Raw genomic sequence first — 15649 nt, forward strand, 5'->3', positions numbered from 1 at the left:
TAAGGGTAACTAAAAGATGCAAGTAAGACTTATCACACAAATTAGTGAGTGACAAATAACAGGAGAGTTACATAACCTCAAAATATTTCTCCATAATATACTTAATAATTACAAAAGAAAAGAACAGTAGCCTCACAGTGGAGAGATCTGGTAGATACCACCTTAACCTTATGTGCCTCTTGATATGATATACTGAGGTCATTGATATTATTGATAATATTACTTCTGAGGTCATCCTGCTCAATACACATAACCTCAATCTGATCATGAGAAAACAACAGACTAGCCCAAATTGACGGGCATCCTATAAAATTACTAGTCTGTAGTTTAAAAAATGTCAAGGTCATAAGGAACTGCTTTCAGATTAAAGAAAACTAAAGAGATGTAACTGAATGCAGTTTGTGATCTGAGGTTACTGGGGGGGAGGGGCTGAAACAAAATTGATGGTAAACTCCTCTGCACTGAATTATACAGTGAAAAATAAGTGAGCTGAGCCTAACAGGATGAGTAATAACTATCTAGCCTATATCCACAATTTTTTTCCTCCCCACCCTTTAACTGTTCTTGATGGGTAATTATTAAGTGGATATTACTGAGTGGGTATTATGACATAAGGTTTGTATAAAGGACATTATTGGAAAATATGAAACAAGTCTATGGATGAACTAATAACACTGTATCAATGTTAATTTCCTGATTGTTTCCCCGCTTTTAAAATTTACATATGGAAAAATTTATTATTTTTTGTTGTATAGTTCTGAGTTTTGACAAAAGCATAAAGCTGTGTTAACCACCACAATCAAGATGTAAAGCAGTCCCATCACCTCCCAAACCCCCCTTTCCCCAGTGATCACTGATTTATTTTGTCTCAATAATTTTGTCTTTTCTAAAATGTCATAAAATGAATCATATAGTATGTAATTTTTTGAGTCTTTTTTCACCTAACATAATACATTCATTTGTGAGATTCATTTGTTCATTGTGTTCTTGCATATATCAGCAGTTCTTTCCTTTTCATTGGCAAGTAGTATCACTGTATGGATGTACCAAAGTTTGTTTAGACATTCAACTTCCTGATTTTGACAATTTGTACTGTCATTTTTTTTTAATTGAAGCAGTTGATTTACAATGTTTCAGGTGTACAGCAAAGCGATTCAGTGATACATTTATATCTACTCTTTTTTCAGCTTCTTTTCTATTATAGGTTATTACAAGATATTCAATATAATTCCCTGTGCTATACAGTAGGTCCTTACTGTTTATCTATTTTATATAAAGTAGTAGTGTTAATCCCAAATTCCAAAGTTATCCCCCCCAGCACCCCCCCACACCTTTCTGCTTTGGTAACCATAAGTTTCTTTTCTATGTCTGTGAGTCTATTTCTGTTTTGTAAATAAGTTCATTTGTATCATTTGTACTGTGGTTACTTAAAAGAACTGTCCTTGGTTTCAGAAAACATACAACAGAAACATTTAGAGGTAAAAGGACATATGTCTGTAACTAACTTTCAAAGAACTCAGAAAATATAAGTAAATGGATGTTAGTATATATATGTGTGTATGTATAGAGATAAAGCAAACACGGTAACATGCTAACATATGGAGAATCTGTGTGAAGAGTATAAAGGGATTCCCTGGTGGTCCAGTGGTTAAGAATCTGCCTTCCAATGCAGGGGACATGGGTTCAATCCCTGGTCAAGGAACTAAGATCCCACATGCTGCAGGGCAACTAAGCCCATGCGCTCCAGAGCCCTCATGCCACAACTAGAGAGCCTGTGTGCTACAACTACTGAGCCCATACGCCACAACTAGAGAGAAGCCCGCACGCGTCAACAAAGAGCCCACATGCCACAACTAAGACCCGATGCAGCCAAATAAATAAATGTTTTTGCAAAAAAAAAAAAAGTATAAGGGGATTTTTGTACTATTCTTTCAAATTTTCTGTAAATCTGTCAAAATAAAAATTAACCAAACAGATGAAACCTAGAAGAAAATATGTTAAGAAATGGAAAAACAGAAGTTAGATAAATGAAAAATAACTTGAGGGAAAAAATTCCTTCAATAAAAATAAAAGTTATATTCTACCTCTTAACCCTGAGCCAACTAGAAAAACCTGACTGCCCAGAACAACTCATTCACAACACTCAGATGGAACATTTCATTATAGTAAATCATTTGCAGAATGTGTCTGTAAGTCCTGCAGTTAACAACAGTGTATAAATATTAGCATTACATGAAAATATTTCTGTAAAAGATACTATATAACTTGTTACCTTTTATATTAACTTGAATGTTTATCTCTTAACTCAGCATTCACTAGGTTAGAACTTTAAAGGGCAGAATAAAAGCCTCACTGACAACTTTGAATTTAACTTCAAACTGGAAGCATTAGAGTTATAACATCTGCAGACATGCAGATATGGTAACAGAAATTTGGGTAGGAAAAAGTCAAAGTGAAATACCGCTAAAGCCCATGCATTAGATCTCAGGGATGTATTTTGCCTAAAATGTTTCCGGAAGTAACCTGGGGGTGAATAAAAAAAAAAGGAATCACATTTTTTTTAAAAAAACTTAAACTGTCTCAAAATCAACACATTCAAATTTATTTTTTGTTGTTGTGGGTTTTTTTTTTTTTTTTTTGGCCGCACCACACGGCATGCAGAACTTCCCAGACCAGGGATCAAACCTGCACCCCCTGGACCACTGGACCACTTAACCACTGGACCACCAGGGAAGTCCAACATATCCAAATTTAAAGCACTCTTTACCATTCCCACCCATTCTAGGCTAGCTCTTTCCTTCTCAACTTTTCTTTCTATCCCAGACCTAACTCCTCAGAGTCAATTTTTTAAAATTAATGAATTTATTTATTTTTGGCTGAGTTGGGTCTTCGTTGCTGCAGTCTGTCTCTAGTTGCGGCGAGTGGCTTCTCATTGCAGTGGTTTCTCTTGTTGCGGAACACAGGTTCTAGGTGCACAGGCTTCAGTAGTTGTGGCATGTGGGCTCAGTAGTTGTGGCTCATGGGCTCCAGAGCACAGGCTCGGTAGTAGTGTGGCACACGGGCTTAGTTGCTCCGCTGCACGTGGGATCTTCCCGGACCAGGGCTCGAACCCGTGTCCCCTGCACTGGCAGGCAGATTCTTAACCACTGTGCCACCAGGGAAGCCCAGATTAATCTTTCTTAATCACCACTACTGCCGTGGTGGTCTTTTTTCCTCAAAAATTTTTAGTGGCTCTTTGTTTCTATGAAATTAAATATGAAGTTCTAGGCCTGGTTTTCAAGACCTTCCAGAATTTCTGCTACATTATATCAAGTTACTTCCCTCAATGTACATTTTTCTGCCCTAGTTAAGCAAGTCTCTTCACAGTCTTATAAACATGTGATTTGGTCTTGAAATTTCCATGCTAGAAGGGTCCTTAATGCTAGTCTAGAATTATAAACCAATTATTTAATCGATTTGAGTCCTACCCATTCTTAAAATGTTTCAACTGTCTTCTCTAAGAAACCATACAACTACTCCACCTTATTTTACTGGAAATGCCCTAACATTTTTATTTGGTCCACACAATTTGGCACTTAAATAGATGAATGTTTTGCATGTTACTCTCAACTACCCAATAAGACTGTAAGCTTATTGGGCAGTCTTTGTGGCTCCCTCTACCTCCCAACACATTACATAATATACAGATAATAAGGGCTTAATAAATAATTGGAACCTTACACCCACACCATCCAGCTAGCTTTAAAAATGGTTTTCATGGGGCTTCCCTGGTGGCGCAGTGGTTAAGAATCTGCCTGCCAGGGCTTCCCTGGTGGCGCAGTGGTTGAGAGTCCCCCTGCCGATGCAGGGGACACGGGTTCGTGCCCCGGTCCGGGAAGATCCCACATGCCGTGGAGTGGCTGGGCCCGTGAGCCATGGCCACTGAGCCTGCGCGTCCGGAGCCTGTGCTCCACGACGGGAGAGGCCACAACAGTGAGAGGCCTGCGTACCGCACACATACACACAGAATCTGCCTGCCAATGCAGGGGACAAGGGTTCGAGCCCTGGTCCAGGAAGATCCCACATGCTGCAGAGCAACTAAGCCCGTGTGCCATAACTACTGAGCCTGTGCTCTAGAGCCCGCGAGCCACAACTACTGAGCCCACATGCCACAACTACTGAAGCCCACGTGCCTAGAACCCATGCTCTGCAACAAGAGAAGTCACCGCAATGAGAAGCCCACACACCGCAACGAAGAACCAAAGCAGCCAAAAATAAATAAAATAAATAAATTTAAAAAAAAAAGGTTTTCATAGCAGAGAAACTTCAGTGATAGCCCAACTACAGTCCTATCATCCCACCACTTTACTTATTCATTTATTTATTTATTTGGCCATGCCACGTGGGCACGTGGGATCCTGGTTCCCTGACCAGGGATCAAACCTGTGCCCCCTGCATTGAGAGCGTGGAGTCCTAACCACTGGACCACCAGGGAAGTCCCCATCCCAAAACTTTAATGCCAGTATAATTTACAGGAGGAGTTTGCCAGCTCCTGCTCTAAATAAAGTTTCTACAAATAATGTTTTATTGAAAGTTAGCCACCCTTGTTCATTATCTTGTCTGTGGCTGCTTTCACACTACAATGGCAGAGGTGAGTAGTCAGGACAGAGGTCCTATGGCCCACAAAACCTCAAATGTTTATTATCTGGTCCTTTACAAATAAAGTTTGCCAACCCTTCATTAACAAGGAAATGTTCTTCTGTTGATAAGCAAAGCACTCCTAACTTTTCAGATGTTTATGGCGGGAGCAATATTCTCCACAACCTAGTAAGTGGCTTATTTACTGTTTTCAGTTATCTATTCGAACACACAACTCCTGGTGACATGGATAATTAAGAGTTGATTATATAATCAAATAAAAAACTAAACTAATTTACACAGTGATGAAAAGTCAAGCCACTCATAATGACTTATAATAATCTTTGAGTAAGCATCTTGCTCAAGGTTGGATGGTGCAACAGAGCCTGAGCCTGTTTGAATAGACATCTGTTAAAAATAAAATTACCAGCTCTAAAACTAGAAGTAACATTTTCCACCTATGCCACATTCTTCACTGGGAGAATTCAATGGTCTCTGTAACAGGAAAATTGTATCATTTTAGCAAAGCAGGTAAATCGTGGTGAATTAAAATTATGATTTTGAATTACTTGTTCATCATCATGTAAAATGACAACCCATGTGAAGAGAAAAATCTTGAGACCAATTTCCATAGCTAGTTGCAAACATCATAACATGGGCTTGACCTGTAAATTACTAATTGGATTAATATTTTTCCCATTACCTTATTACATGATTTGGAGCTAATTATATCCTCAAAATATGTATGATTTGTAATTTTCAAAAACAAGACCAGGGCTTCCCTTGTGGCACAATGGTTGAGAGTCCGTCTGCCGTTGCAGGGGACACGGGTTCATGCCCCGGTCCGGGAAGATCCCACATGCTGCAGAGCGGCTGGGCCCGTGAGCCATGGCCGCTGAGCCTGCGCGTCCGGAGCCTGTGCTCCGCAACGGGAGAGGCCACAACAGTGAGAGGCCCGCGTACCGCAAAAAAACAAGTCCAATTATTCTTCTACAAGGTTAAAAGATGATTTAGCTACATAAATAAAAATCATTCAAACTCTTCAATGAAAAAGACAAAACACTGTGTGTGGCAGGGGGGTAGTGTATGCGTTGTGTGTTTAAGCAAATTTTAATTAATTCTTCTAGGATACAATGGAGAAAACTTAGGTCATTTAAGTTCAGAAGCTGACTGAAGAATCCTATTCAAGTACCAGTTTTATTTTAGGGAGGGCCTCAAGTGTCCTCATAAGATAATATTCTCTAGCATGTTTTCATGCACATTGCTTCTCCAGCACGTTTTATCATTTGACATATTCTATTAAACCACAGCCACATCAAAGCCTCCCTATACTGCTCACCTTCAACAAGATCCACTAGTTAAACCTTTCAAGAAGTGATATTTTCTAGTAATAACACCAATTCAAGCACAGTGCTAGGAACCGGAGAGAATGCAAAGCACTCTCTGGGACAACCAAACACAGAACTTCCATTAGTACTGCCTTACTCCCTTATGACAAAAGTCCAAAAAACGCCAAGTAGGTTTTTCCCTCTGCTACACTGTCCAACACTAATTACAAAACACAGATGCAGCCTTTCTCAAGATGCAAAGGGATTGTGTATATTTGCAAAGAACAACTATTTTTTATGCTTGCAAATTCTTAATCCTGTTTGGAGCTGTCAGTGGGGGTTAATGGAAGCCTTGGATAGGAGAATTCCAATCTGGTTGGCAGATGGATAGGTTGGTTATAGCTGCATAACTATGTCTTGCCTGCAGGCACAATTCAAAACACTGTTAAAGCAATATAAAGTCTCTGTCAAGCTGAACCATTTGGATCAGTGGCAAGGAGAAATAATAATAAAAAGAAGTTGATTTCTGGGCCTTGTACATTTATGCTAGTATGCAGAAGCTGATTAATTGTCATAGTGTGCTGGTCTTCTATACCTCAGATTTCTACTTCTGGAGTAGATTTTGCATGCTAATATAATCATTCTCCCTCTTGAGACATTAGCAAATAATCAAATGAAAAACAGGATCATAATTTACTGAGATTCGAGCAATTCTCTATGCAAATTTGACTTGTTATTGCTGCTGCCTCGTTAATCTGAATGCCTTTGACAAACTCCTTTGATTTATGAACTTGTGACAACTCCAATGTGTATATATTTTGCTAGATTGACATTATCATTAAGAGTGGGTGGACTGAGCTCACATGAATGGCTGATTTTATTCGCTGGTGTCTGCTGCTCAACAGCTGAGCATCTCCTCCTCACAAAGCCCCTGAGCGTCAGGCTCTTTCCATCTTCCCATCCATTCATCATCTCGATGTTAATTGGCCCAGGCTTTAAGCAAATTTTCAACACGATTTAAAGGCACGATGACACTGATTACTGACCCTCTGCCATACGGTGCCTATTGATTAACCTGACAGAGATGATGAGCTTGAGGGAAACTAGGTGTGTGGGGACCTCAAGAGGAAAAATATATTGTCTATGCAGGCAAACACTTGTCATTACCCCACAAGCCAGAATTTGCACAGCAGACATTCTTAAAACACACTACTGCTTTAACACCTATAGCTAATGCAAAAAGTGCTTTCTGTATTCAGATATTACAGATATGTCATGTCAAAGTGCATGACACATTCAGTATTTAGAAGAACTCCCCAGATAGATGGCTGCCTTTCAACCAATTATGCTTGTGTTGGCTGATGTATGTATTTTAGGTTAAATGCAAGGAAAGTGCTGGGTGGCCTAGCAATGCTGTATTACATCAGAAAAGAATCAGAACAGGAAAGCAAACCTAAAAATAGGTGGAGGAAGGAAGAAAGGAAGGAGTAAAATTGCTGCCATTCCACCACTACTACAATAAGCTGCCATTCTATCACTATTACAATAAGAGGTACTCTTAAAAAGGAAGAGAACCACCTGATTTTACAAATTTTATTTTCTATTCTTTAGATACTGCTACCTGATTCCAACGTCAAACTATTTCTGGCATAGAAATTACCAATAACTGAATATTTTAAAATAAAACTAAATAATACTTAAGTCTAACAAACATTCCCCTTAGATTCTTGCTTGCCAGTTTCCAACAACTGCTGCACAAACTGCTGTACTTAGGGAAATTGTGCAGAATATTTGAAGTTAAGCTTCATGAGAAAACTAAATGCTTCATTATTTGAGAAAAAATATTAAAGTTCATAATGAATAGTTACTGAGCACACACATTAATAACAAACAAAAATATGTTTTAAGATGTGCAAATTTACAAAAGCAAAGTCATGCAGCACACTATCAGGGATCAGACAAAAACCATCTTTAGATAGAGAAGGTTCTTATTTAAAACAAAGCTAACAAAATATGTTCCCTCTGGCCACACACATCACCTTGTTTACTTACGAGTCCTGGGGGGACTGCCAATATACAATTTTAAACACGGAGATTTTGGAGCAGCTCTAACAGTTCTTTCAAAGCTAAAATAATAGAAAACTGAACAACAGCCCGGCTGTAGTCCTATTACAGTGACATGGGCTGTTAATGTAAGAGATCAAATGTTTTTCAAGTCAAACAGCATTGGTTCCTGTTATACTGGAACATGCAGCTTACTCCCTAAAAGCCTGCCTCCTGCTCTTTTAAGATAAACAAGCTCAACTAAGCACTGAGATACTCTGATAAGAAGGATGGAAGAGTCGAACAGCACCAGGGAGTGACAAGGCAAGGACATGAAGGAGCAGAGCTGCTTTTGTTAACTTTCAAGTTATAGAATGTATCATAATACAGCATTTTAATATTTCACTATTAAAAACATAGCTAGCATAGGAGGAGAGATTTCTATCAATAAATATGCGGAACAGGAAAAAAAACTAAAATAGTGCTCTGTTTTGTGAACAGGAGAGGTATTATTACACAGCTGTCTGAACACATTCAGCTTTGTGACTTCTTAATCAAAGGTTTGAACATTAACTTAGCAATGACTATAAGTACTATATAAAAGAGCTTGTAATTATGTTAAGATGCTCCACATCAGAAGTGAGAGTCCAATTTAATTCTAAAGGTTTTTTTGACTCTTAAGGCCTGATTTAAAAACAAACAGAAAAACTTCATACCTTGCCTTTTTTTTTTCCTTTTATTCTGCTTAACAACCCAACGCAGTCACCAAACTACATCTATTTATAACAATGTGGCTTAATATTTTTTAAATCCCAGTAGGCTTGCAAAGAGGGCATTTATATACTACTGCGGGTTGTTTGTTTTTTCTTGACAGAACCAAGATGACTATCATTCATTCAGAAAAAAATGTGTTTCATACGTATGCTTTCACTGTTTAAAATACAATGAAAATGCACAGAGTAGCTAAACAAGCACAGTAAAATGAATAAAGGTTCACCAGGAGGATTTGGGATAGAAAGACATACATAATAAAAAAAACCAATCTCACTTATCACAGTGAACAAAAGTATAAATAGTTTAATTTACTTCTCTTACCTTTAAATCTACATGAATCTAAAATAATTTTTTTTCCTTTTCAAGATAGAACCTTTATGCTTACATGTTTAGGACAGACCCTTTCATGCCACAATTTTCTTTGCTGCCATATTTACACAATATTTCATCCAGTGATCCTATGCATATAGTTCTATGTGAATTAAGAGGCAAACATTTGCTTCTACTAATAAGGACATCTGGTTATTTTTGTAACTCAGAGACATCTGCTTTCAGTAGATCTTTCTGATTTCTCAAAATGGGGTTGAGAACTATAGAACCCTTAGGAGGTATGCCAAAATCCGTTCTCTCTGCAGAATAGTTATTTCTGTCATTCCTGTTCCTGAATTTTTTCTGCTAAATGACTTTCATCACACCTTGGATATCTTCCCTGCTTTAGTGCTCCCATTTCATTACAATTCAACAATACTGAGGAAGAAATTTAGGGCTCCTTTACAGTTGATAAACTTATCCCCAAATCTATCCATTTGGAATAAAAATAAAACCATCTCAAGTAAATAAGTAAATTTGTGGAAATCGGATTGGGTTAGGTTAAGATTTGTATTTCGGTGTATATTTCTATTATGCACTATCCCTTATTTAATCACTCTCCTTCTTCCTTATTATTATTAAGAAATTATTCTTCTGTGGGCTTATTATCCTGTGGACATTTCCACTAATTATACGAAGTCTTAATGAATTTTCAGGTCTTTAAAATTACAAATACCATCTCCACTCATTTACTTATATAGATTTTTGGTTTCCAAGGGTGAATAACACAGTCCAACACAGGTCTTGAAGGGTATGCCTTAAAGAATAGCAACTTACCGATAAGAAATCAAACATCACACTTTGCTTTATGGTCCTTGCTTTCCTCTTAAAGTGCCAACTAGACAAATTATACTCCTTATTCAGGATACTTGAGTTTAAGCTCTAACTTTTGCTTTTAGTGTAAATTCTGCTTTCTCATTTTCTGCTCATCTCCACTACAGATATTTTAAAATACATATATACAGGGCTTCCCTGGTGGCACAGTGGTTGAGAGTCTGCCTGCCGATGCAGGGGACGCGGGTTCGTGCCCCGGTCTGGGAGGATCCCACATGCCGCGGAGCGGCTGGGCCCGTGAGCCATGGCCACTAAGCCTGCGCGTCCGGAGCCTGTGCTCCACAACGGGAGAGGCCACAGCGGTGAGAGGCCCGCGTACCGCAAAAAAAAATAAAAAATATATGTATTTATATATAATGAGGGAAAATATGTTTTTAAACAGAAAACAACTAATATAATTCACACTGACTACATTCTCACAGGTCTCTAAGTAGCCAGATACCAAGGTAGTACTGGCCTAAAGGATTTAAAATTTAAGTGAGAAGGCTTCCATTTCTGAAGGGTCAAAGGTTATAAACATCAATTCATGTCGTCAGTTTTTCATTTGTACCAAACAACAAAATTTTTAAAAAAAGAAAAACAGATCAACTTTGAGTTCTACCAAGAGTGGTCTGATAAATTTATTTGGAAAGATAGCTAATTTTACTACCCCAGGGACAAACAACCTTGTAGGGTTGTTGTTGTTAACAATGCTCTTTGATGTGTAAGTAACAAATTTAAAAAGATTTTTTTCTCCAATAGATTATTTTTTCTATAACAATGCAAATGGTCTCTACTTAAAGGATATGTTTGTACATTATTCTAACAAAATTATTTCTCTTAAGCCTGTGGTTTTAAATCATTGGACCACTAGAGAATATGGTAATCTTCCATTTTGCTAAGTATATAGAATTTTGTTTGTACATTTCCAACAAACCCTATAAATAGTTTGATTGTGATGTCATTACTTTTCACGCCATAACTGTTCTTAATCTAAAGAATCACAAGAAACCCACATTATTTTCTTTTCTCAGAATTACTCAATAAGTCACTATAATTATAAAAAGCAAAAGTTTCACTATCATTTAGCAGGAGTAAAGAATTTTCTTTAGAAATATTAATGATCCTTTATTGATTAAAGAAAAAAAGGTCAGAAACATTCATCTAAATGTTGCAGAATTATTCCATCTTGGATCAGCATCTCAATTTTAGAGTGGCTGTTTTTAATTAGATAATCATTTAAGCATGATTTTTTTTTATTGAAGTGTAGTTGAGTTACAATGTGTTAGTTTCACATGTAAAGTTATGCAGATATAGCTACATATATATATATATTTTTTCAGATTATTTTCCATTATAGGTTATTATAAGATATTATAGTTCCCTGTGCTATACAGTAGATCCTTGTCTATTTTATATATAGTAGTATGTATCTGTTAATCCCAAACTCCTAATTTATCACACCCCCTTTCTGCTTTGGTAACTGTAAGTTTGCTTTCTATATCTGTGAGTCTACTTCTGTTTTGTAAATAAGTTCATCTGCACCATTTTTTTTAGATTCCACATATAAGCATGATTATTTAAGTTTATTTAGTTGAATAAATAATGATTAACCAATTCAGATTGGGCTGATTTAATCAATGATCTCTTTAAAAAAATCTGTTATTAGTATTGTCAATGCTATTTTGTTGAGTTATGGAATGAAAAAAATCACTAACTTCAGAGTTTGATAATGAATGATTGGTTTGAGAGATATCAAACATTAGTTTTAATACCACAGTACTTGTTCTTTGCAGTACAGAACCTGTGAATACCATAATGGCCAACTTTGGTATTAAAGTTTGTTTGCCACAATTCCCTCTTGTGGAAACCGATATACCTCGTGCTTCTGCATACAAGGAAGGAACGGTAGACTTCAAAACCAGCTGCCTATCACTGACTGCTGTACAAAGGATATTCTGGGTAGTGGTTGGTAAAGAAAGCACAGCCATTTCTAAATGTCAGTAGCGCCCAGCATCTCCTTTCCTTTTGAGTGGAATAAAGTCTGCAAGCACTGACTGGTGGGTCATTCGACCCACGGGGGCCTGGAAAGCTTTCAAGAATAACAGAGGTCATGTAATTGCCAAAAGAGCATTAGCCACTCAATCATAATGGATAATTAAATGACCTACATGATTCCTGAAATAGCTGCTCTATATTTCGTCTATTACTTGTGTCCCTCAAGATAAGCTACTCCTCTGGTCTGCCTTGACCTGCAAAAGTCCAAAATGCACCTGAAAACTAGCTACATGCTTCTGTTGCTTTGTAAATCCACACCCCCCACACACACAAGTAGTCATGCCCCAGACTATGCTTTCAAGAGGACACACACACAAAAATCAATCTTGTATCCTTCTCCCTATTGTGCTCTCTGGAATACAAATGACTAAAGCAAAGAAAAAAAATTAGTAAATTCCTGGCTTAGATCTTTGGGGGATAAAAGGAAGAAGCATAGAACTACAAAAAAGGAAAGTCATGACAAAAATTTTTTTAAGTTTTGCTCATATGCCTCCAAAGAATTTTACATTGATTATAAAGCTAGTAAGGAATGTTTTGTGGGTAGCAAGTCATTAAAACTCCAGTTGCCTGAATTGCATTTTTGATATGTGGGCTATTAGAATCTTTCCTGGCCTAGATTTTAGTTCATACAGAAAGCAAACTGCTTCTGAACAAAATAAAATATACATGGAACCAACTGTTTTATAATAGCAGTAGCAAAGGGAGCAAGAATCTATATGCTTCACATTTTCATCTCTTTAAATAGTTCGACAATCTCACTATAATATTTGATTAGAAATACAACCAAATAGAAGCCAGCTGCATGAAATGGCAAAAATGTACTGGAGAATATGCTTCTGTAGGAGAAAAAGGTCTGCCTGTGGCCCTAGAGGTAGGGGCATATCAAGCAAACACTGCAGAAAGAGGCAAGAGACAAGTAACCAAAGACAACTCCACAATAATGGCAAGGGACAAGGGATGTGAGGGACAAAAGAGCTCACATTTAGAATACCTTGGACGCTACTACAATTTTTCTGTTCCACAGGAAATTATGTAGCTTGAGGCTACTGACTACCCTGGTCTCTTACTAGTACATGAATGGCTTATTAAACCTAGAACATATCTGTTTTAGTTAACTTCTGGGCAGGGGGGGTTAGAGGGGGAGAAGAGAACAAAATGTACTTAAATGCTGAATTTTTTCTCCAGGCTGAATGCCTTTCATCCAATAAGACATTCAAAGCAGTGACCCAGCAAATAGATTGAAAAAGCAATCTTCCGTCCCAGTGCCACATTATCATTCCTATTCACTATTCTCCATGAGATATCTCAATCAGCTGTGTGTAAGTGACAACGCAGCCCATTGCTGGGTTAATTAAACATTTGACTTTAACACCCTCCCCATCATTAAGCAAATAAAAACAGATAATTCAAACTGCACTTCATCCTCAGGGTACAAAACACACATGTCAAAATTAAGAGAGTCCAAGGCCTCTGGGGAATTCTGTTGGGGCTATAATCAGTTTAAATCTTATCTGGTTTATCAATTATTCTATTGATTAAACCAAAGTGGTTATACACAACTCCTCTCCCACATGGGATTGATGTCAGCAGAGCAAGAAAATAACTCCAGGAGGTTCCAAACTGATTTAAAAAGAGACCAACAGACAGACCAATAATAGTCGATTATTACATACCAGTGATCCATATACTGAAGAGTTGATTCTTAGTTTCAGGCGGGTGAAGTGAACTGTTTCCAATAACTATATCCCCCTGCTACACCTTAGCACTGGCTTGAGTAAATCCATGTCTTGGAAGATCAACATATTTTCCACTGATTTAAACAGAAGCTAGCATGCTCAGCGGTTGAAATATTTTATAAATACAGACCCTAAACTGTAACAGAGAATTTCAAACAAGGACAACTAAATTTTTTTCTTATCTCACCTGTCTGCACATGACCACGAACATACAGGGATGAAAGGGGACATACCTGAGAATTGATTCTCCTAAAAATATGTTATCACGCAGCTATTACAGTGTCCTAAAACACCAAATTCTTGAAAAACAGAATCTAAGAAATCAGAGACCTTACCACAGATACAGAGTTGTGACTCCTTTTATTAATTCCAAGGGCAAACGTCTTCAAAGCCATTATAACAATGAATGTATAGAGGTGTATCTGCAAACAAAATGTTTTGTCTTTTTTAAAAATTTAATTAATTAATTTATTTACTTTTAGCTGCGTTGGGTCTTTTGTTGCTGCACGTGGGCTTTCTCTAGTTGCCGTGAGCGGGGGCTACTCTTCTTTGTGGTGCATGGTTTCTCATTGTGGTGGCTTCTGTTGTGGAGCACAGGCTCTAGGTGTGTGGGCTTCAGTAGTTGTGTCACGTGGGTTCAGTAGTTGTGGCTCACGGGCTCTAGAGCACAGGCTCAGTAGTTGTGACACACGGGCTCAGTTGCTCCACGGCATGTGGGATCTTCCCGGACCAGGGCTCGAACCCGTGTCCCCTGCGTTGGCAGGCAGATTCTTAACCACTGCGCCACCAGGGAAGTCCCAAACAAAATGTTGATATCCAAGCCCTAACATATGGAATTCCTATTGAATTTTTTAAAACACAATTTTTGATACTCTCCTGGTCAATTGTGTAATATCCTTCAAATGTCCAAACCCTTATCGACTCAAGGCCATGCCCTACTATATATGAGAAAGGCACCAATAAAGCCTACTAACAAGAAAAGGGGGGGGGTTAAAATTACTCCACACCTTATATTTGTGCACTCATAGCTGTGCTCTTCAGAAACAAAATTTGTTCATTGCTAATGTGGGCACACGTGCAACCAACCATAATTTAACTTATCTCCTTCAGATTTTTTGTTTTCAGGCAGACTAAGTAAGAAACCTGCATTAGCATGCTGTATTCTACACTCACCACTAGAAATACTGAGGGTGCTATTTGTAATTGTATTCTTTTTAAGAGGTTTGTTCTCTGCAGCTGTTTTCTGCTTGCAGTGTATTTTGTGTAATCAGCACATCATCATAAATACATTGGCTGTTCCCCTGAGGGCAGCTGTCAGTGTTTAATTTACAGAACAACCTGGCCAATGTGAATTTTAACACTACAGCACTATGGCAAGGAGTTACCACACTCTGTGAAAAACAGGTTTCTATGAATTTTTATATCAAGAGCTGGTCCCAGGACAATTTAAGTTCTAGAAATAGATGGTTTAAAGAAGTACTTTATACCTTGTATGCAGTAGACTCCTTCCCACTCATAGCCTTAGAAGAAACCCTGAAGTAACTACCAAACCACAAGTGGGCACTACAAATTCTGGAGACAACAGGGTTGAAAATCTATGATTTACCAGCAGGAGGCACTGTAATAAATGGTACCCATCTCTTTTTAAAGCTACATGTAAAGCTATCAAAAACATCACTGCTCCCTTAGAAGGTATGTAAAGGCAGAAGGGAAAACCATTTAGGATCACTCTTTTTGCTGAGATGAGCTATATCTGATACGAAAATAAGTATACTGCTTCCTTAGACCGGCTACTAAGCCAGACCTCTAGCTCAATGAATGGGAAAAATACATGAAACTAATGGTTATTCACAGCAGTAGTCCCTCAAATTATCTACATAGTGCCTGGTACATAAGTTCTTAATAAATGTC

General features: G+C 37.8%; 1 protein-coding gene across 22 annotated transcripts in view; it reads right to left on the reverse strand.

The window, feature by feature from the left end:
* Positions 1 to 15649, reverse strand: part of BTRC (beta-transducin repeat containing E3 ubiquitin protein ligase) — a 184128-nt gene that overhangs the window by 89928 nt on the left and 78551 nt on the right. For 6 of the 22 annotated variants that reach the window (XR_004522406.2, XM_033841429.2, XM_033841427.2 and 3 more), the window contains exon 3: positions 14074 to 14160. The exons of the other annotated variants lie outside the window; for them this stretch is intronic. Coding sequence is in view for 5 of the 6 variants with exons in the window: in XM_033841429.2 (XP_033697320.1) it covers positions 14074 to 14160 (87 nt within the window). In the remaining variant the exon portion in view is untranslated. The remainder of the gene's footprint in view (positions 1 to 14073; positions 14161 to 15649) is intronic. 22 annotated transcript variants of the gene reach the window in all.

The sequence above is a fragment of the Tursiops truncatus genome, chromosome 16 (assembly GCF_011762595.2).
Source record: "Tursiops truncatus isolate mTurTru1 chromosome 16, mTurTru1.mat.Y, whole genome shotgun sequence".
Taxonomy (NCBI): Eukaryota; Metazoa; Chordata; class Mammalia; order Artiodactyla; family Delphinidae; genus Tursiops; species Tursiops truncatus.